A 20,059-nucleotide genomic window follows, 5' to 3' on the forward strand; every position below is an offset into this window, starting at 1 on the left:
GCACACACACGCGTTCACTACCGCGCGTGTTGTCACGCGCAATAAAGGTCGGGAAGACGGAGACCGGAACAGTGACAGGTAGACATCGGATGTGGAAAGGCGGCTTCGAAAAACGAAAGCCCAATACACGAGGAAAAGTATATACAAAAAACGCAAGTTAAAAGAGAAGCCACCTTCGATTCTCCGTTTGTATTCGTTTAATCAGACAATATATAATTTTTTTTTTTTTTTTTTCTCTCATTTCTCTTTCTGATTTCCTCTTCTTCATTGGTGCATTTCATATTATTTTAATCCGTTTTTGTTCAAGGAAATCGAGAATCAGTTCGAGAGAGGCATAGATCGATTGCTTCGTCTCTGTTTCTCTGAATCTGATGGAGCAGCTGATCAACTTCATCATTCGTCCCCCCAGGTAACGTCTGTGACCAGTTTCCAGATTTGTTCTTCTCTTTTTTCTTTGAATTACTAGCTCTAGTGTTGGATTTTGGTGTTTGTTCGTGGCTGCAATGCCGAGAAAGGCTAGGGAGTGATGGATGTTTGGAGCTGAATATTGAATATTTGTTTTGCTCTGTATCTAAGAAATTTAACTCTTACTGTTAATCTATTTGCTAATCTTAGTACTTGGATCTCTGAAATTTGAATTCTACATGGTTTTCCATTAAGGGAATGGAGGTGGCTTGTTGGTTGAGATCTAAATATTTCTTTTCTCTTTCGTTTTTGTCATCATCTGGTTTATAGCTTACATTATTTCCTTTTTTGGATGTTGCAAGCTTGAATGAGATCTCTGTTACTTAATGACATTGAAATGCGGATCCGTTCGTTTTTGTTCTTTTGGTATTGTGTTTTGTAATTATTGCCTGATCATTGGAAATACTCTACGACAACTGTTGTGGGTTCTCTCATTTTCCAACTTCACTTTTGTTTTATTCATTTCCTTCAATTTAACGTTGGTAACTCTGATGGGCTAATACTTTGCTCAATTTTACTCGCAGAGCTGAATATGACCCAGACAATGATTTACTAGAAGATGAGTTCACAATAAGGGGAAAATTGTATCAAAGGAGGGACCTGGAGGTATGATTTCATATCATAGTTGAAACTCCATCCGATTCATATTTGCTTGGATTTCTCCATTTATTAGATTTGTCTACTTTGAACTTGCTAAATTTTACTAAAACTTAAAAAAGTCAGTGTGTCACTCATCACAAAATTATAAAGTTAGTATGTACGGATGTTTTGTGACTTCAAATTAATTCACTGTATAGCTTCTCTATGGTCGTCAATAAAAAAGGGAGCATGTTAAGATGTGGAGTTTTTGTAGTATTTTAACCGTATGAGACTTCCATTCTGGAAGTCCAGTAGAGGCTTAGCAATAATAATGAGATGTACAGAGGAAGTTTTTATTAGCATTATTTAATGAGTTGGAGGTAATTGATCTTTCTCTTTCAGATCTTTAATTAATGTAGATGGATACTGGCCAGCTTTAGCAGAGGTTCATTTCCTACATGTCCCAGCAAATGGATGAAATAACTTTTTCTTCCATCTTTAACCAAAAGATTAAAGTATTTCTTTAATGTGATTGGTTGGTTGGTTTGTTTGGATATTTTTTTTATACGTTTGGATACTGATGGCACCCACCCCATCTTCCAATCTTGACCTCTACTGCCTTGAATTTTGTAGACTATAGTTCATGGAGAAAAGTTTTCTGTATTGTTAAAACCGTCCTAACATTATGCAGGTTAAAAACAGTCGGGGAGATGTACTTCAATGTAGTCATTACTTGCCTATTGTTAGTCCTGAAAGAAAGCCTCTACCCTGTGTAATTTACTGCCATGGTAACAGGTGAGTTAATCTGAAAATTTATACCTGACACACATTCACTGAATTGATCCATATTCCATAATGATTGGTACTTCTTTGATTTGCAACAGTGGGTGTCGAGCAGATGCTAGTGAGGCTGCCTTAATATTACTGCCTTCGAACATTACCGTGTTTGCTCTTGATTTTTCTGGTTCTGGACTCTCTGGGGGTGAGCATGTCACTTTGGGGTGGAATGAAGTAAGTGTCTAGGATATCTCCCTCTTTTTTCAAGCTTCTCTGTGCCTTCTTTTATTTATTTTTAGGGGGGAGGATGAGGGGAGTATTTCTCTAGTTTTCTGGAATGATTCATTTTCTATTAGAAGTTATTCAGAATTCCGCTACAGCGTTCAATCATTCTAAATGGCAGAGAACCATTTTTACAATCACGTGGCATGCAGGAGTTGTTCAGAATCCTACTCCAGTATTTAAACCCAAGACATTTTATAATCTACATGACTTCTATGATCTTTATTACTGAAGCTAGAGTAATTTGACACTGGATCTGGGTCTGTCGGTATAAACTTTTTGGATACTCAATACACCTCTAGTCATTTATTTCCTTGTCAGAAATTTGTTTAACAGCGGCTGTATTGATTGCCGCTTATCGTTTTTTTCTTTTGGCTTTGTGTTTAGGGTACTTGATGCATATTGCCATTTTCGTTCCTCAATATATAATGTTGAACTTATTTAAACTTTTTCAGAAGGATGATCTGAAAGCTGTGGTTGAGTATTTGCGGGCTGATGGAAATGTCTCTTTAATTGGTCTATGGGGCCGTTCTATGGGTGCTGTCGCCAGGTTGCCTTCTACTTCTATCTTCCCACAAGTGCATATGTGGAGTTAGATGAATTATTTTATTTACCCAACTTTCACGTTGATGTTAATTTGACTTCTGTGCTTTGTCTCTGATAGTTAGTTGTTGATTCCATCGTTTTTTCAAATTTCGTTGGTAATATGTTTTTATATGAAAGGAGAAAAACTCCCATTCAGCCCAAGCCAAGAAAGATAAAAGTCACGTCTTCCAAATCAGCAGCTGACCCCCCCCCCCCCCCCCGCCAAAAAAAAAAAAAAAAAAAAAGAACAGGAAAAGAGCAGCAAAAATCACTCAAGCCATATAATAAAAAAGAGAAGTTCTTGTCAAATGGAGCCAACGAACAAATGTATCTTAGAAAAACAAAATTACAAAAAAGAAAAAAAAAAAAAAAAGGCTCCAGTTCAAAAAAATAAGAGATAAAGGATAGTTGCTGAAGTCCTTGATAACGGAAGCCCAAAGGTAGATATTGAGCCCAACCAAGTCCCCCACATTCTTCCAAAAACTTTGCATTTCACTAAAGATCCTCATGTTATTTCTCTCTAGCTACATATTCCATTAAGTTGCTAAAGAGGTAGCCTGCCACAGAAAAGCTCTCTATTACAAAATGGAGGGTGGAATATGACCTCCTCCATCATATCCCAAAAGCATCCAAAAAACTATCTCAAATCGTTGATGCAAAATGGCAATCTCACAACACATGCTCCAGACGTTTGGGAGGCTTCTTACACACCCTATGCTACCGAAGGCTTAGTGGTACAGAAGATGTCCTTTGAATCTATGGTTTCTTTCTAACCGTAAGCCATGTTTAATTGCCTGCAGTGCATTAACCCCTAAAATCTTTGATTTTCTTAAATGCTATGACCACACAATAACAAGGGGATATTTCCCTCGATGAAATTGATACCTACTACCTGCTGAGGCATGTACACATATCTATGGACAGAGAATCTCAACATGGCAGTGGGAACATTCCTTTTCCACATAATAAAGTATGCATTGTTTTCTTCAATGTTGTGTTATCTGTAGCACAATTTTGATCGTTTTGTTTCATGAGCAATAAGAATAAAATATATAATTTTCCTCATGGGAAAGAATTTCATAAGGTCTCTGTTTTGACCTCTAATTTGTTTATGATTAAATCATTGTATTTTTTTCCTTATCTCAAAATAGTCATCTACATTTCAGCCTTTGATAGTTTTTGAATATTATTTAGTTTTGTTCATTTTCCACTAACATGCATGTTTTGAGCAGCCTAATGTATGGGGCTGAGGATCCTTCAATTGCAGGGATGGTTCTAGACAGCCCTTTCTCTGATCTGGTTGAGCTAATGATGGAACTCGTCAAAACCTATAAGTTTCGTTTACCTAAGTTCACTGTAAGAATAATTCACTGATTTTTAAATCTATGAAAGCTTGAACTGAGAAATTTCTCTCTTTGCAAAAGTCTAGTCCATTTCTTTTTTCTTGACCAACAAGTGGGGTTGTCAAAACTAATTTTAAATTATCTCACCTGTCAACTGATATTTGTAAAGTTTTCCCAAGTTCAAAGATGTGCATGTGACTGGTCTGGTCCAGAAGTTGTAACTAATGTTCTTTTGACTAGAAGTGATTGATGTTCGGAAATTTTAACTATTACGTTATGTGTGTTTCTAGGTGAAGTTTGCTATTCAATACATGCGAAGAGCTATCCAGAAGAAGGCAAAATTTGACATAATGGAACTGAACACCATTAAGGTTTTCATTCTATCTATTATCTGCTTTGTCTTTGAGTTCCTCATATAAATTCTCAGTTGCATACTAATTAGTTGAGTGAAGAATTGATGTGCATATTCTCTTTTTTCTTGGGGATAGATTCAATGCTACTGTTGAAGAAAAAAAGGAAATTTTTTAGATGCTATTCTCATGAGAATTTTTTGTCAAAAGATAAAGATTTTAGTTGACACTTGACATGTGTTTCATGCCCTTTCGTTAGAAAAGTATATAATCATATGCATTAAGGTCAATGGCTCTCCCGGATTTTCTAACTAAGTTTGTACTTTATCCTTCTAAAAACCATTGACCTAGTTGACTGAAAAAAACAAGAGCGATCATGGTAAATGCTCGTCTTAATTTATATAAACATTTAAAATATTAGATAGTGGAAGTACAATGTGAGCAGTTGAGAAGGCACTTATTGTCCAACATAAGTTAAATGAACCAAACAACGGATTGATTTTTCCTCTGGATTATTTCCACAGCCCTGTTCTTTTTCTTTTCTTTTGTTTTTTTTTTTTTTTTAAATAATAAAGGACCAGCCTTTCATGGAGCGTAAAGGAAAGAATAAAAGAGCACCCAAAATAAATAAAAAACAAGCCAACAAAAAGAAAAGGAAAAAGTTCATTAGTAATCTTTTTAAGAAGTTAAAGGCAATTCTATGTGTGGTGATCAGTTTAAATTTATTATTAATGAACTTTGAAGATAAGTCTAGGATAATAATTTTGGGGCTCTTACATGTTTTCTTTCTTTTAGTTGGTATATTCTTTCCAACAACTTCTATAATCATGGTCTTTCTCTTGTTCTTGCTGATTGTTAAAATTTTCTTTCATGTTGGTAGGGGGACTTATCTCCTCTTGTTGCGATGTTTGTTTGTTGTCATTGAATTGATCTATTATAACGAAAGAAAATGCCGCAGTACTAGTTCAGCCAGAAATTGGAAATGAAACATTATGTTCTTCATAATTTTTCTTATTATTTTTAATGCTTACCATATGAAGTGAGATTGATCCAATATTGTTCTGTCTAGGTGGCAAAATCTTGCTTTGTACCAGTGCTAATAGGGCACGCCATTGATGACGACTTCATACAACCTCATCACTCAGACCATATATATGAAGCTTATGTGGTAAATCCTTGTTACCCAATTACCTAGCACAAAGTTTTTAGTTTGATGAGGGGTAATGTTATTATGTAGCAAATTCAATAACAGAACAACTCTTGGATTTTGTAAACTACCTATTGGATTCAGTGAGATCCGAAAACACATGGTGCATACTGCAGCTGTAGCCTGTAGCACCTTATAAAACTTTAGTGGTTCTACCCTTCCATCCAAAAACCGTTTCATTGTCGAGTGATGGCTCTGCAATTCCTCTTACGAGATTCAAAGAAGTCGTCCTTTCGGTGCCTTATTCCCCAGGATGTAGCTCTGTGCGATAAAGACTTTAATCACACGATAACCTTTTCTTTCGTAAATACTTTTGCTAAAATATGGGACTATATTCCAGAGTTTCAACCTTCTGTGTTCTTATCAGAAGTTTCAGGGTTTCCCTCCCTCTCTCCCGCCTGCTTCTTCTTGCTAGCACATTATTTAATGAACCTAAAGACGCGTATTTGAAGACAGGATTCTTCATGTTTCTTGTGCGTTTGATTCTAATTTTTACGTTGAGCTGTCCGAATATGTTCGTAAAGCCTCTTCCTTTAATCATTCGTGTTAATCAAGGAGCTTTTGTCGAACTCTTTGCCCTTTGTCTTCGCTTATGGTTGTGGTTAGTAAACTATTTCTTATACCCCCACCCCACCCCAAAAAATTTGATGGTATGTGGTGCGAACTGTTAGGTGCTTAATTGTTAACTTGCCAAACATTTTACACTGCTACGGTTTATTAATCAAATTGTCTCTTTTGCAGGGGGATAAAAACATTATCAAGTTTGACGGTGATCACAATTCTCCACGGCCTCAATTTTACTTCGATTCTGTAAATATCTTCTTCCACAATGTTTTGCAACCCCCAGAGGATGAAATAGGGGATATTTATATTAACAGTATGACATCCTACTTCAGTAACAAGGTAAATTGGCCCAGTGCGTCTGCTGGATTTCACCTCTGCTGAACTGCCAGATCTAATATCAGCTATGTTTTACCTTCAGGATTACTGGAGAGTGGTGCAAGAAGCAGGCCCTAACCATGGTTCTTCCACAACATCTAGAGGCATGACTTAATAATTTACTCTTTTCTGCTTCTTTATAGTAAGTTTCTTCTCAGGATTTTATTTTTCTTACTTGCAGATTTACCAACTAATAGTACAGAAGGTGCCATTAAGGAACTCCGTTCAAAAAGACCTATGAGTCGGATCGAGGTAGTTTTATATGCATACTCTATTTCCTTGTATGAAGACAGAATCAACATTTTGGTGACATTTTATGACTTAACGTCCCTTGCCTCAGGTTCCTCCCGATCTCCCCTCTGGAGATAATCCATCCCAATCTCAGGTATCGCCATAGCTTCTAATTTGACTTTTCGAAATGTATGTCCAAAATACGACCTAAGCATAGCTGAACTGGTCTAGATATTAGTAGAAATCTTCCCTTATAACGTTGATTAGCATTCAAATCATCTTGTTGTAATATTTTTAAATTTAATGTGAGATCCCACGTCAGTTGGGGAGGAGAACGAAGCATTCTTTATTAAGGGTGTGGAAATTTCAACCTAGTAGGCACGTTTTAAAAACCTTGAAGGGAAGCCCAAAAAGTACAATATCTGCTAGCGATGGGATTGGGTCGTTACATTTAATGAATGCCGAGGATACTTTTAATTTGCAGTAAACTTTGTACAGTTAGCTTTAGTACATATGTGACATCCTAAATAATGTTGAAAAGCCTTGATAGACGTTGCTTTGCTGCAGGATCAGAGTACGTATAATGACGCTGACTTGTCGTCTTCAAATATGATTAGTTTCGAATTATCCAATGGCCATCCGTATGGACGCAATGTACCGAATTTGATGGATGACGATCAGTATGTCGAGTATCCACTTGATGACTTGGCAGGGTTCCCATGCAGTGCAGAGGAGGAAGAAATGGTGAGTCTGAATGTCTAATGTCTGATTCGTAGTAATTTTCACGTCTAATCTCTAAACCAGCAACAACGTTTTAAGATGGTTTGTTTTCTTTCCTTCGTGTTGTAAACCAATTTTAGATGCTCATGGAAGCAATGATGAAATCATTGAAGGATTTCAAAATGAAAAACAATGAAGAAGACGATCAAACCTTGACTGTTTGTACCGACACGAAGGACGTTTTGCAGAAAGATGAATGTCGAGTTTTGCGAATAGATGATTGTGGAGTTCTGCATCCGGAAGCTACTTCCACTTCAAATGACCATTTTTCTCAGTTTAATACAGAATCTGCTTCAACTTCAGAAGTGTGCAGTATACCTATTGAACCAGAGTCTACTTCTGCAGCTAGGAATTCGGTATCGGATCGCTCGTGTTCGGATAAAAGTGAACCATCTCTAGGGCCTGTATCTTATGCTTTTCCCTCAACTTCTGTAACAGAAAATGCAGTGGCTTCCTCTTGTAGTAATACGCCTGCAAATTCCCAAAGTTCAGCCGAAACCGACTTGTCAGCCAATACGAAGGCAACCATAGCTGTCGTTCGCAATCCCACAAGCCATATTCTGGACGGTTTGATTCGTCGTTGGGACCTCAATCTCTTCAGAAACAATCAGAACCGGTGAGCCGGGATGTTCTTGTGTTTTTTCCCCTTTGCTCCTACAGATTGTGTGCAATCTGATGTTTTTGTATTGCTGTGTAGCTAAGAAAGTTGCTTTGATGTTAGTTTGTAAAAATATTAGACCCAGAAAAAAGGAAAAAAGTCGAAGAAAAGAAAGATTCGTTTTAGGAGTTTAATACTGAATGTAGCCATTTTTTTCCCACAAACATTGTGCAAACACATTGTACCAATTTCTTCTGAAAATACTTCCTTCAGCTGTGGTTTCTTATGAAAACAGAATATATATATATATATAATTTATAACCTTAAACGGTGAGATCTTGCATCGGTGGGAGAGTTGAACGAAACATTCTTTTTAAGAGTGTGAAAACGTCCATAACAGACATGAAGCATCTTTTATACGGATGATGTTAAAACCTCTCCCTAATAGTTGCGTTTTAACGTTTTAAAATCGTGAGGTTGACAGTGCTACGTAACGGGCTAAAGTGGACAATATCTACTAGCGGTGGGCTAGATACGAAGTTGTGTGCCAGCGAGGACGCTAGTCCCCAAAGAGGTTGGATCATGAGATCCCACATGCTAAAGTGGACAATATCTACTAGCGGTGGGCTAGATACGAAGTTGTGTGCCAGCGAGGACGCTAGTCCCCAAAGAGGTTGGATCATGAGATCCCACATCTATGGGAGATGGTAACGAAACATTCTTTATAAGGGTGTAAAAACCTCTCCATAAAAGACGCGTTTTAAAATCATGAAGCTGACATCAATATATAACGAGCTAAAATGGACAATATCTACTAGCGGTGGGCTAGATACGAAGCTGTGTGCCGGTGAGGACGCTAATCCCCAAAGAGGTTGGATCATGAGATCCTACATCTATGGGAGATGGTAACGAAACATTCTTTATAAGGGTGTAAAAATCTCTCCATAATAGATGCGTTTTAAAACCATGAAGCTGACATCCATGTGTAACGAGTCAAAATGGACAATATCGAACAGTATCTGCTAGTAGTGGCCTTGGACTATTCCATAAACTCTCGAGTTTTATCATTTAAATTGACTCACTAATAAAAATTTGACCATTTTATTGATATAATTATAAATTTGCACCCGCAAAGTAAAAAAAAACGAAGGTCGTGAAAAGGTGAAAATATATAATTAGAAAAAATACTAACATAATTATTTTTATTGATACAACATCAAAGTTTAAAAATATTATTTTTTTATTATCATTTTATTCCGACCATGTAATTATAAATTTATTTTATTTTTCATTTTAATTGGTTGAATTATATTTAAATTAAGAGTTAAATCTGAATAATCAATGAAAAATTACTATATATATTGTGAAAAGAACATTAGGGGAAAAAAACTGAAGCCCAAACTCTCCGACAGGCATTGCTCTTGCGGCGTTTCGCCGAAGAGTAATTGTTGTTTCTTTTTGTTTTTGTTTAGTTTTGTTTATGCGATTTGGACTGTAATTACTGTTCATACAAATTTCCAAACCCAATCCGCCATTTTTGTTTTCTTTCCCCTTTTCACTTTTCCCAAGAAGATTAAGCGAATTCAAAGCTCTCAGACCCACCAAGAACGAAGCCCCAATTTGATATTACTCTATAATCTGAGGAGCAAATTGTTACTTTTCACCCTTCATCCAGCCCTCTCCCCTTTTTTCCCTCGAGGACGATAATTCGATTTCCAGTCAAGAACGCCACCAAATCGTCATCCTCGGGCAGTTCTCTGCAATATCCTTGTGTTGATTTTGTTTCCCCCAATTTGTTCGCTGTTGTCGCGATGATTCTTTTGTCGATTCAAATCCTAAACCCTAATTTTTGATCGGGTTTTGATTTATCGGCCGACGGTTCTCGAGTTCAGTTTGCGGTCCGGCACATTAAAGATTTGTTGTATACGATTCTTTAGTTAATGGGCACGATTAAATCTTGCAAGGATGCCTCTAAATCCTTTTCAAATCTTCGATCGCCATCGCCCCCACCAGTGACTTCTTCCACTTCTCGATTTGAGACCGTGAATGGTTCGCACGAGTTCAGGATCAATGGGTATTCTCTCAATAAAGGGATGGGGAGTGGGAAATATATTGCGTCCGATACCTTCATGGTTGGGGGCTATGCGTTTGCTGTATATTTCTATCCCGATGGGAAGAGCGCCGAGGATAACGCGTCTTATGTCTCGGTGTTCATAGCGTTGGCTAATGAAGGGACTGACGTTAGAGCCCTTTTTGAATTGACTCTTTTGGATCAAAGTGGGAAGGGGAACCACAAGGTGCATAGCCATTTCGAGAGAAGGCTTGAGAGTGGCCCTTATACGCTCAAGTATCGAGGAAGCATGTGGTAAGCATTGTGTTTCTTTGATTTACTACTAAGATCTAGCAGTGATTTCGTTTCTTTGAATGCTATTTTATGTTCTTCATTCTCATGTATAAATTTCCTGTATTGTTTCACCACAAGCTGTCCAACGCTTTAACATTTTTGGAGCATTTGGTGTGAGTCTGTCAAATGCTCGACAAGCCGCTACATTAGCGGCGCATAAACTATGTTCGTTGTCCAATCCAGACCTGTTAGGAAACTCCCTTTCTGTAGCTCTCCTGCTAGTAGTTATGATTAAGATCATTTTACTGCTTAGACAACTGCCCTGAAGATGAGCTTCCTAGCTCCTCTCAGCCTCAGTATACCTATAAGCTCTCCAAATCCTAATTCGGTCAGGTTCCTTCTGGTCACTAATTTCCAGCCATTTGTTTGCTCGGTTCGAGTTCATTGGCCTTTCGGTATATCTATCATTTGTTTTGCACGTATTGAGCCCTTGTTAAACATAATAAATAGACATATGTCTAATTTCCTTCTGGTCATCTATTTATTATGTCTATTTCATTTCTTTTAATTACAAACAGTTGGGGAATCGATTGTCTTTCATTTTGATAGTGAGTCGTTTTTATATATAATAATAAGTAAAGTCAAGAATAATAGTAGAACTGGAGGAGCGAAGCTGCTTGACAAGACTTGAACCCTTCACCTACAAGGTATAGAACTCCTAGTCTTGATCTAGTCGGTCCCCTCGGAATGATCTCGAGCTACTTCCCTCATACACTGGGGAGGCATCTAGCTTCTCCGAAAACAAAATTCTAACTTTTGAAATTGTAGAGACAAATTCTAATTTTCTTAAAACTATATGGACCAAGTTTGCTTCTAATCCTCCGTATTATTAAAAAAATATACTATTTGATCCCTTAACTAGTCTTGGATAAGAATCTACAACGCACTAGAACGCCCTTGTTGATGATCCTTTACTCCAACAGCATCTAGGGTTCCTCGAACAATGTGATATCTCACACCGGACACAACAAAATTGTGTCCTGTTTTCTCTGGAACCTTCTCTTTTGTTAACATCTCAGGATTTCTTCCCCATTTCTTCACTTGATGATAAAATGTTTTGTTTCTTTTATTGTGGAATGAAGAAGAAAGGAAATGACCAGGATTCCTTTTTTTTTTTTTTCTATTGTACAGGGGGTATAAACGCTATTTTAAACGAACTCTTCTAGAAACATCTGACTTCCTAAAGGATGACTGCCTTGAAATCCGCTGTGTAGTTGGTGTTGTTAAGTCTCATACAGAGGGACCAAAGATTTACTCCATAACACCACCACCCTCTGATATAGGCCAGCATTTTGGGAAGCTATTGGAGAGTGAGAAGCTAACTGATGTGAACTTTGAAGTAGATGGGGAAATATTTTCCGCCCACAAGTTAGTTCTTGCAGCACGCTCACCCGTCTTTAGGGCACAACTCTTTGGCCCTCTTAAGGACCACAATACTGAGTGCATAAAAGTCCAAGATATGGAAGCCCCAGTCTTTAAGGTGCTCTCCCCCTTTCATGTTAGCTTTTCTTTTGACGCACTTTACCAATGTAAATGCTTCATGCTGTGTTTTTTAGAAGAAGAATGGTTTTTCTGTTCTATCTTTTCGATTTTTTCAACCGATAATTTCAATGCTTAGTTTAGACCTCAGGATAGTTTCTTCGTATTCTTTTAATTTCAATGATTCTGTGAGTTTTGGAGAATTAGGAGTGTATGAGATGTGGAATTCCTCTTGTTTTAGTATTGCCATCCATCAAGATAAATCTTGTTTTTCCTCATTGTCCGTACAATTACAGGGATTGCTTCATTTCATATACTGGGATGCCCTACCAGACATGCAGGAAATGGTAGGTTTGAACTCAAAATGGGCTTCCACGCTTATGTCTCAGCATCTTCTTGCCGCTGCAGACAGATATGCACTTGACAGACTCAAATTGCTTTGCGAGGCTAAACTATGTGAAGATGTTGCTATAAATACAGTGGCAACGACATTAGCATTGGCCGAGCAGCATCACTGTTTCCAACTAAAAGCTGTATGTCTGAAAGTCATCGCCTTGCCGGAGAATTTGAGAGGTATCTATGTTTTCCGAGTACTTAAATGTCGGTTGATGCACGATGCACATGAAAATGGTTGTTTGGTGGCTCTCCATTGATGCATATGTGGTATTATTATGTTTGTCTTGCAGCTGTAATGCAAACGGAGGGGTTTGAATATTTGAAAGAGAGCTGCCCATCTGTTCTAACCGAGCTACTAGAATACGTAGCAAAGGTGACGGAGCACGCAGTGAATACTTGCAGCGGGTACGGTAATGGGACGGTATTGGATGGAAATTACGCGAATGGTAGACGGGTAAGGCAGAGGCTGTATTGATCTCTGATGAGCAATGCGTCGAAACCACCATTTGTGGTCGTGAATAAGATAGAGAGAAAGCAATGTGCAGAGGTCGGTTTGATTTTAAACATGGTCAGTCTGTAATGCAGTGATGATTGGTAATTCACATTGTAAAAATCAATCAATCTGGATGGATGGCGTGAGCGTATCTTTAGTCTTCTGTGTAATGGATGAGGATCATATTCTGTATTTACATATATTACAAAGTTCAAAGTCGCAGGATGCTGTAGAAATTCTTGGCTTAAGCCTAAAATGCCCATGGCTTGAAATGATTGGGGTCAATTGCCTTTTTTTCCTCTTCTTTTTACATTTATTTCTAATTTTAAGTTAAATTCATGACAATTTTGTTCTAACCGGGTATTGTCTTTATGGAGAGCTTTTCACACCCTTATAAGAAATGCTTCGGGATCTTACAACCCTACCCCTTTGGAAACCTAACGTCTTTATTAACACACGTACCAAGTGTTTCGTTTTCATACCATTTATAATAGCCTATAGCACCACTGCTAGTAGATATCGTCTTCCTTGGATTTTCTCTCAAGGTTACACGTCTATTAGGGAGAGACTTACACACCCTTTCAAGGAATGCTTCGTGTCCTCTTTGGGCTTGCTCGAGGAATGTTTCATGTACTCTTTGTACTTTCCCTTTCAAGCTTCTCCTCAAAGCTTTTAAGACCCATCTGAGAGGTTTCCGCACCCTTACAAAGAATGATTCGTTCCTCTCTTCAACCGATATGAAATCTCACAACTGAGGTCACAACTATAATTAAATCAAATAGTAAAACAAAGCGAAATCAGTTGAGTAGTTTAACTGGAAATGCAATCAACAAGAAGCTCATCAGAATTTGTCAAGTGATACAAAGAAGTTGGATATGAAGACGGTTGAAGTGAAAAAATATAAAGAAGTCTATGGGGTTACTGCATACTTCATACATAGCAATCTTAGTGGATTGGATTAGTGCAAGTTCTATAACTTATACCTGCGTGGATTGAAGGTGTAAAGAAAGCATAATAATCAGTGTCATGGTCCTAATTTCAAGAGCTAGGTAAGCTGCAACCAGTCACAATACTTCAGCCGAGACGATGAACGTTCAACGTGTTGCTATCAAGTAAAGAATGCTAAGATAGCAACCCAACTATGTCAGCAACATGGAGTACAGTTTGCCTTGCCTTTCCAATGAATCATGGTAGGAAACATCATCATCCTCATGTAATGATGCTGTTGGTTTCACTCAGACTTGTGGGAGATGGTCCTCGAGAAGATTTAGTACAAGCCCGCATTGGAGATCGGTTACGTCTTTACTGAAACAACCAGACCCCAGACCGAATAGCGGATTATAAATTCAGTACCAGTTATTTCCTGGTCCGCCTTGGGCAGCAGCAACTTTTCTAGCTATGTACTGAGGTTTTGGCTGCAATCCATTCGAACCTTCAATGGCTTCATCTTCAGTCGTATCGTTTTTACATGATGAGTTTCTTCTAGGATATGAACAGTTATTAGGGGCGTACTGTGGTGGAATGGAAGGGTTTCTGGTCGTCCTCCGCTGTTCAAGAACTTCTGGTACCACTGCTGCTGCTGTAGCCCCGCAGTTGTATCGCAACACAGAGCCAACAACTTTTCCAGGCCTTGCAGCATTGCCTGCAGCAAATCATCAGTAGAAAAATTGTAATTAGTTAACCAGATAATCAAGCTTAGCAGCTCCATCCGCATATTGTGGTTCACAATTCACGCACATTTTAAGAATTGTAGAAAAAAACTACAACATTTAGCTCTCAGAAAATTTAAAAGATTACAAAATCCCAGGTCAATACCCATCCTAAGAGTTTGAATCCATAACCCCCCGTTTGTCTACTATGCTAACTTGCTCTCATGACTACCAACCCATAGTGGTATGAATAAATATTGGGAAAATCGCGGTACTCACAAGCGAAAACAACTTTTTTAAGTAACAGTTGGCCAACATGTAATTATTGTATTTTTATTCTTGAAGATAGAAAAACTATCCTAAGAACTTTAAAATAACAAACCATATAAAACATAAGATCATTTACAAGTAAATGCAGAGTCTCAGCAAACATGGTTGAGTCGTTAAATTATTATCCATGTCCTCTGTTATCGATTTGGCAATCGGGGTGCTCTCTTGAAGATACCATATCATGCTAAAAATGAATGCATAAATACAATCTTCGCATGTGAGGAAATATAGAGGAATGCAAATCTGTGCAATTGGATAACAACACTCACCTTGAATAGATTGAGGAACTTGAATAGGAGCTCTAGTTGACGGAATATTGCAAGTCCTATCCACTTGTGGCCTCTCAACTTCTTTGATGGAACATTTGGATAGGTCATTCACAACTTGTGCCGAGTTCTGTACCATGTTATCTGAATATAAAACACATTGTCTGCGTGCATAATAACTGAGAGGTTAACATTCAATCATTTCCAACGATTTTCAACTTACGGATAGCAAAAAAAAAAAAAAAAAAAAAAAAAAAAAAAAAAAAAAAAAAAAACAGAACACTAAGATTTTAGTATTAAAAGAGATACCTAGGCAAGGATGCATGTTGTCTTTCAGGAGGGGCAACGGTTGCACCATTTCCATAGTGTTCTTCAAGGTATGCAAATTGCTTCTTAAAATGGTCAACTGCACTGTAGAAGCAAACATTTTTTTTTTTTACATGTCAACATTTCTTAAATGGTCGAGAATCTAAAGACCACTTAGTGGATTGAAGTTCTGGGTAAGATCTTTTTTGAAGCCCTCAAATGGAGGTCAGAAATCTAAATACAAAAGAATCTCATATTAAATACTTGATTACGGGACAGCTCATACAAATAACCTATGGATGGAACTTAGCTATCAAGGAGACTTGAGTGAAAGATTTCTCCATGGGATCAGAATTTCAAAACAAAGCAATATGATATAGCTTGGGACTGTGATATTAAAATTTGAAGCTAGATTGTTTATATTTAAAAAAAATTGTGTAGAAGTTACAGGGGAAGTACATTTTCACCCCAACCAAACCCCAAAATAACAGTCATGAAAAAAGTGAGGTGTCTCGTAAAAATGCTAAATGAGAAGGGCATAGTATAAAAGCACCTCGAGGATAGAATTGATCAGATAACTGTTGTTTTAAGATACCTTGGATACATGAAACTGGTAGGTTCTGATCCATCTAAGAACTCCTTCAACATCTTTGGATGGTACTCGAGAATTTCCCGGTAAATAAGCTCCCTAACATCTTCTTTGGTAATTCTTCGTCTCTCAAATTCAAATTCCATCTTAGTGACAGGTTGAGCAGATGGCTCTCTTTCAACCTTCGCTAAGCCTTTAAAATATGGATCTGCAAGGGCCTAAAAGTACATGCAACATGTGTTTGAAAACTGTATTATGTAAATATAAGATGGACAGGTAATGAATGATTTTAGAAAGCTTGCTAGCTTAACAAGATTGACTGAAGTAATATGATGAGAATCTCTTGATTCTTGTCATAAATGTGGATATTTTCCGTCAACTGAACCCAATCAATTTGCGGTGTATTAATTAGTTATCTTAGTAAACTGGGATTGTGGAACTACTCAGAAAGTCTCTTACCTCCTCTGCTGTAGGTCGATCCTTTGGCTCAAAAGCCAACATTCTTTCCAATAAGGGAAGTGCTCGGGGATCTGCATGAGGAAACTTCTGGGAGAAAGGAACAGGCTTCTTCTTTCGCATACTGCTTAAGTATCTCCGAGCTTTCTCATTTCGTATCTAATCATATAAGATTAGATATTAGCAAAAGAAAATGATATACATACAAAAGTCATTGTTAAACTTAAACTTGATAAAAACATTTCACAGGAATCAAACCCTGGCAATGGCTTCTGCATTAGGGGTTCCCAGAAAATCTGTCATCAAATCTAATTGGTGCACGACATTCTTTCCAGGGAAAAGTGGTTTTCCAGTTAAAAGCTCTGCAAAGATGCAACCAATGCTCCATATATCTATTGCTGGGGTATACTGAAAGAAGTATATATTACAAATTAGAATGCATGTAACAGCTTTGAAATCAACAAACCTATTTTCTTTGTTGGTAATAATGAATATCCTTGAACTCATTTATAGGGAGTTTTCTCAAATTTACATGACATTATGGTCTGACCCTGTTCTATATTAACCGTCTTACAGGAGTTAAAAAAAATTTCAGTTGATCATTCAATAAAATCTCCTTGTGCCTTCATTCTACCCAGACTACAATAAAGAGCATTCCATATAACTTAAATAATACATAAAATGTATAAGCAGTTAACAACTTGACTTCGTATCAAGAAACACACGTACACTCACACAAAATATGAAAGCTGTTCAAAACCATGATGTCAGCCTGGGAAGAAAAAAAATGACCAAAGATCCAAGTGAACCATTAAAAACTATTAGGTAGCCAGGGGAGATTAAAGAAAACCATATTCTTCGTGTGAATTTGGAAAAAAAAAATGCTACCAAGATGTTGTACTTCATATTATTTCTCTTTTCAAAGAAAAAAAAAAGAAACTCAATATCAATGATTAAGTTAGCACTAAAAGATATGCAGTAGCAAACTTTCACCTTTGAGAAAAATGAACCACACAGTTCAGGAGCCCTGTACCACCTTGTTGCTACATAGTCCTGCCATAGCAAGGAATATGAAACAAATTGATTACGAGATAGTGTAATGAAGAACAAGGACCTTTTAATTGAAAGAAATTGACCCACTGAGTAAAAAAGCAGCAGCCACAGCTATTTACAAAGATACGTACAGTCCAGAAAATAGCAGTAGGAGTATCATTAAAAGCAACTCTGGCTAGACCAAAGTCACAGATCTTGAGTTTGCAGTCAGCATTTGCTAAGATGTTTTTGGGTTTTAGGTCCCTGTGGAAGACGTTTGCTACAAATGGTAATTATTGAGTTGATATCAGTATCGGAATAAACATTTCACTTCAGAAACTACTTTTTCAACTCTTTGCAGAATACAATTATTATACTCCAAATAAACAGAATCAAAATGCATGAACTTGTTGACGATAAGACTATGACCTGTGTGTATATATTTCAAGCCACGAAGAAGCTGGTAAAGAAAGAACTGATAATGTTCTGGAGTCAAATCGTCGTTTGCTTTGATAACTTGGTGTAAATCAGATTCCATGAGCTCAAACACAACATATATATCCCTGAATTCCCTTCTAGATGGAGGTAGTAGGATGTGCTTTATCTCTACAATGTCTGGATGTCTCAATAGTCTTAAAAGTTTTATCTCACGAAGAATGCGAGTCGCATCAGAGACATGCTCAAAGATATCGTTGATTTTCTTAATTGCAACTTTATCCCCAGTATGAGTATCATATGCAGAGCAAACAACACCATAACTTCCTTTACCAATTACTTCCTCTATTTTATACCTGCTCCCTTCACCATATTCTGTGAAGAAATCCACATCTATAGACGACTGCATCAACACATTTAAACGTCTATAAATATCATCATCACCAAGAACACAATGGAGAGAGTGAATCAAAAAGTAGAAACCCATAAATATACAAGTAGGTGTTCAAAATGCACATCCAAATACCATTGAATTTCGCATTTGTGAGTTCATTACACAATTTTTAGGCACCATCACTCTCACATGAGATAACAGAAGAGCGTAAACAGTAAACTGTACATGGATTTCAAAAAATCCAGAGAAGGAGATAGTACTTGACTTTGAAATGACTACCGATACATCTTGGCAACACAACTTAAAAACAAAAAGAAGTTATTTCTTACCAACCAACTAGCATAAAATCTAACCAACCTTGAATCCATGAAGACATTAACATACAACAATTATAAGTGAACTTCTAAAAATGCTATTCACACGAAAATGTATGATTGGGTAAGATAATGTCTTCGCATCAGGTGAAGAGGTCATGCCCAACACAAACTTTCAGCTTAACTAAACGGAGAAAACAAAGATATCTCATAAGAAAGAGGCGTAAACTTGCCTTTCTTCTCTGATCGTGCTGCATGTTAGCAAGAAACCTTTCCAAGTTCGTAGATCGATAAGCCAAATAGGGAATCTAACCGTAGCTTCAAAAATCGAACTCAATCAGAGATTCGCAGCAGCACAAGCCAGCCAATGTCACTTGGAATCAAGTGAACGAGAAGCAAGTAATCCAAACTAACTTAACTAATCAGTAACCTGTCCAGATCATCAAACTCTTGCTTTAAAACACACTAAATAAAAACCTAATCTCAAACTCAAAACCAAGAGATAAAAGCAAAAGGTGAAGTCCCAAAAGTGCAAACTCAACTGAAAAAATGGCTAAAATTTTACTTTCAAAGTTCAATACAGACAGAATAGTTCATCAACAGCTGGAATCGAACTAAAATGTGAAAAACGAAAAGTAAATACAAAAATCGCCAACAACAAAACTCGGCGAACTCTCCAAAAAAAAAAATGGCTGGGCAACGCTACTGTACACAGATCAAAGCACGGGTCCACGTTCTTCGATGATACTGAAAATCTTTAAAAATAATGGCGGAAAGAACTAAAAATTTGAACAATCTTGAAGAGCGATATTCTCGAGAGAACCGGAAGGAAAACTTGGAACAGGGAAAATCGGAATATGGGTACGAGAGAAAGATTGAGCTTCTTCGATCAGATTACTGATAGTTGAGAAATTGAACAGGAAATATAAGCTTTGGAGGAAAGAAATGGAGATTTCTGAGAGAAAAATTGCAGTGGATCTTGGAGAATGAAGAAAATCGGAAGAGGAAAAAGGGAATATCGCAGGAAGCTGTACCAGGAGGCAACGGCGCAGACTGTAAGAAAGAGAGAGAGGCAGTAGAGTCGCTCGTGGCTGATATGGATAATAATAATAATTGAATTATTCGCTATTTATTTTTTGGAAGAAAATTGCTTTACTTTTTAAGTTTTTTTTTTTTTTAAAAAAAAAATAATTATTTTGGTCCTTCTATTTAAATTAAACTTTTTATTCAATTTTTAAAATTTCAAAATGTTTCATATTTGCTTTTCAACAAGTAATTTAAATTTGAAATTAATTTTTAAATTGTCCATGATAATTTATTATTAATTGATGGATACACCTCAATAAATAATCTGACAAATAAAATATATTGATTAAATTT

General features: G+C 37.1%; 3 protein-coding genes across 4 annotated transcripts; 2 read left to right on the forward strand and 1 right to left on the reverse strand.

Moving 5' to 3' along the window:
• Window positions 1-143: 143 nt before the first annotated feature.
• On the forward strand, window positions 144-8,408 carry LOC111778058 (uncharacterized). Of its 2 annotated transcripts, XM_087119256.1 has the most exons (15): window positions 165-185; window positions 308-409; window positions 990-1,071; window positions 1,736-1,839; window positions 1,929-2,055; window positions 2,559-2,653; window positions 3,921-4,044; window positions 4,322-4,402; window positions 5,451-5,549; window positions 6,330-6,491; window positions 6,571-6,631; window positions 6,709-6,779; window positions 6,868-6,912; window positions 7,326-7,502; window positions 7,619-8,408. In XM_087119256.1, exons 2-15 carry the CDS (start codon window positions 372-374, stop codon window positions 8,156-8,158), a joined length of 1,806 nt encoding a protein of 601 aa, XP_086975382.1. In that variant the 5' UTR covers window positions 165-185; window positions 308-371; the 3' UTR covers window positions 8,159-8,408. The 2 variants fall into 2 exon arrangements, with proteins under 2 accessions (XP_086975383.1, XP_086975382.1); XM_087119257.1 differs by having other exon boundaries at window positions 144-409; window positions 7,332-7,502.
• Window positions 8,409-9,524: 1,116 nt separating this feature from the next.
• Window positions 9,525-13,206, forward strand: LOC111778890 (BTB/POZ and MATH domain-containing protein 2). Its single transcript, XM_023658891.2, has 4 exons — window positions 9,525-10,501; window positions 11,672-12,020; window positions 12,316-12,592; window positions 12,706-13,206. Exons 1-4 carry the CDS (start codon window positions 10,077-10,079, stop codon window positions 12,888-12,890), a joined length of 1,236 nt encoding a protein of 411 aa, XP_023514659.2. The 5' UTR covers window positions 9,525-10,076; the 3' UTR covers window positions 12,891-13,206.
• A 484-nt stretch (window positions 13,207-13,690) lies between these two features.
• On the reverse strand, window positions 13,691-19,748 carry LOC111778449 (mitogen-activated protein kinase 15). Its single transcript, XM_023658284.2, has 11 exons — window positions 19,714-19,748; window positions 18,913-19,109; window positions 17,966-18,374; window positions 17,689-17,816; window positions 17,498-17,557; window positions 16,763-16,912; window positions 16,508-16,663; window positions 16,055-16,266; window positions 15,463-15,564; window positions 15,157-15,317; window positions 13,691-14,550 (listed from the first exon to the last, which is right to left on the reverse strand). The coding sequence occupies exons 2-11, from the start codon at window positions 18,934-18,936 to the stop codon at window positions 14,255-14,257; spliced, it is 1,698 nt and encodes a 565-aa protein (XP_023514052.2). The 5' UTR covers window positions 18,937-19,109; window positions 19,714-19,748; the 3' UTR covers window positions 13,691-14,254.
• Window positions 19,749-20,059: the final 311 nt, after the last annotated feature.

This window comes from Cucurbita pepo, chromosome 17 (genome assembly GCF_057944985.1).
Source record: "Cucurbita pepo subsp. pepo isolate OVF chromosome 17, ASM5794498v1, whole genome shotgun sequence".
In the NCBI taxonomy this organism is placed as follows: Eukaryota; Viridiplantae; Streptophyta; class Magnoliopsida; order Cucurbitales; family Cucurbitaceae; genus Cucurbita; species Cucurbita pepo.

Excerpts from the sequence above, each read along its gene's own strand:
- LOC111778058 (XM_087119256.1), top strand. The coding sequence starts at position 372 with ATGGAGCAGCTGATCAACTTCATCATTCGTCCCCCCAG. Across the intron at positions 2,654-3,920 it reads TCTATGGGTGCTGTCGCCAG|CCTAATGTATGGGGCTGAGG; the intron begins GTTGCCTTCTAC and ends TGTTTTGAGCAG. Across the intron at positions 6,492-6,570 it reads CATCCTACTTCAGTAACAAG|GATTACTGGAGAGTGGTGCA; the intron begins GTAAATTGGCCC and ends TTTTACCTTCAG.
- LOC111778449 (XM_023658284.2), bottom strand. The coding sequence starts at position 18,936 with ATGCAGCACGATCAGAGAAGAAAG. Across the intron at positions 18,375-18,912 it reads AGCACGATCAGAGAAGAAAG|TCGTCTATAGATGTGGATTT; the intron begins GCAAGTTTACGC and ends GTGTTGATGCAG. Across the intron at positions 17,558-17,688 it reads CTACTGCTATTTTCTGGACT|GACTATGTAGCAACAAGGTG; the intron begins GTACGTATCTTT and ends TTGCTATGGCAG.
- LOC111778890 (XM_023658891.2), top strand. The coding sequence starts at position 10,077 with ATGGGCACGATTAAATCTTGCAAGGATGCCTCTAAATCCTTTTCAAAT. Across the intron at positions 10,502-11,671 it reads AAGTATCGAGGAAGCATGTG|GGGGTATAAACGCTATTTTA; the intron begins GTAAGCATTGTG and ends TCTATTGTACAG. Across the intron at positions 12,593-12,705 it reads CTTGCCGGAGAATTTGAGAG|CTGTAATGCAAACGGAGGGG; the intron begins GTATCTATGTTT and ends TTTGTCTTGCAG.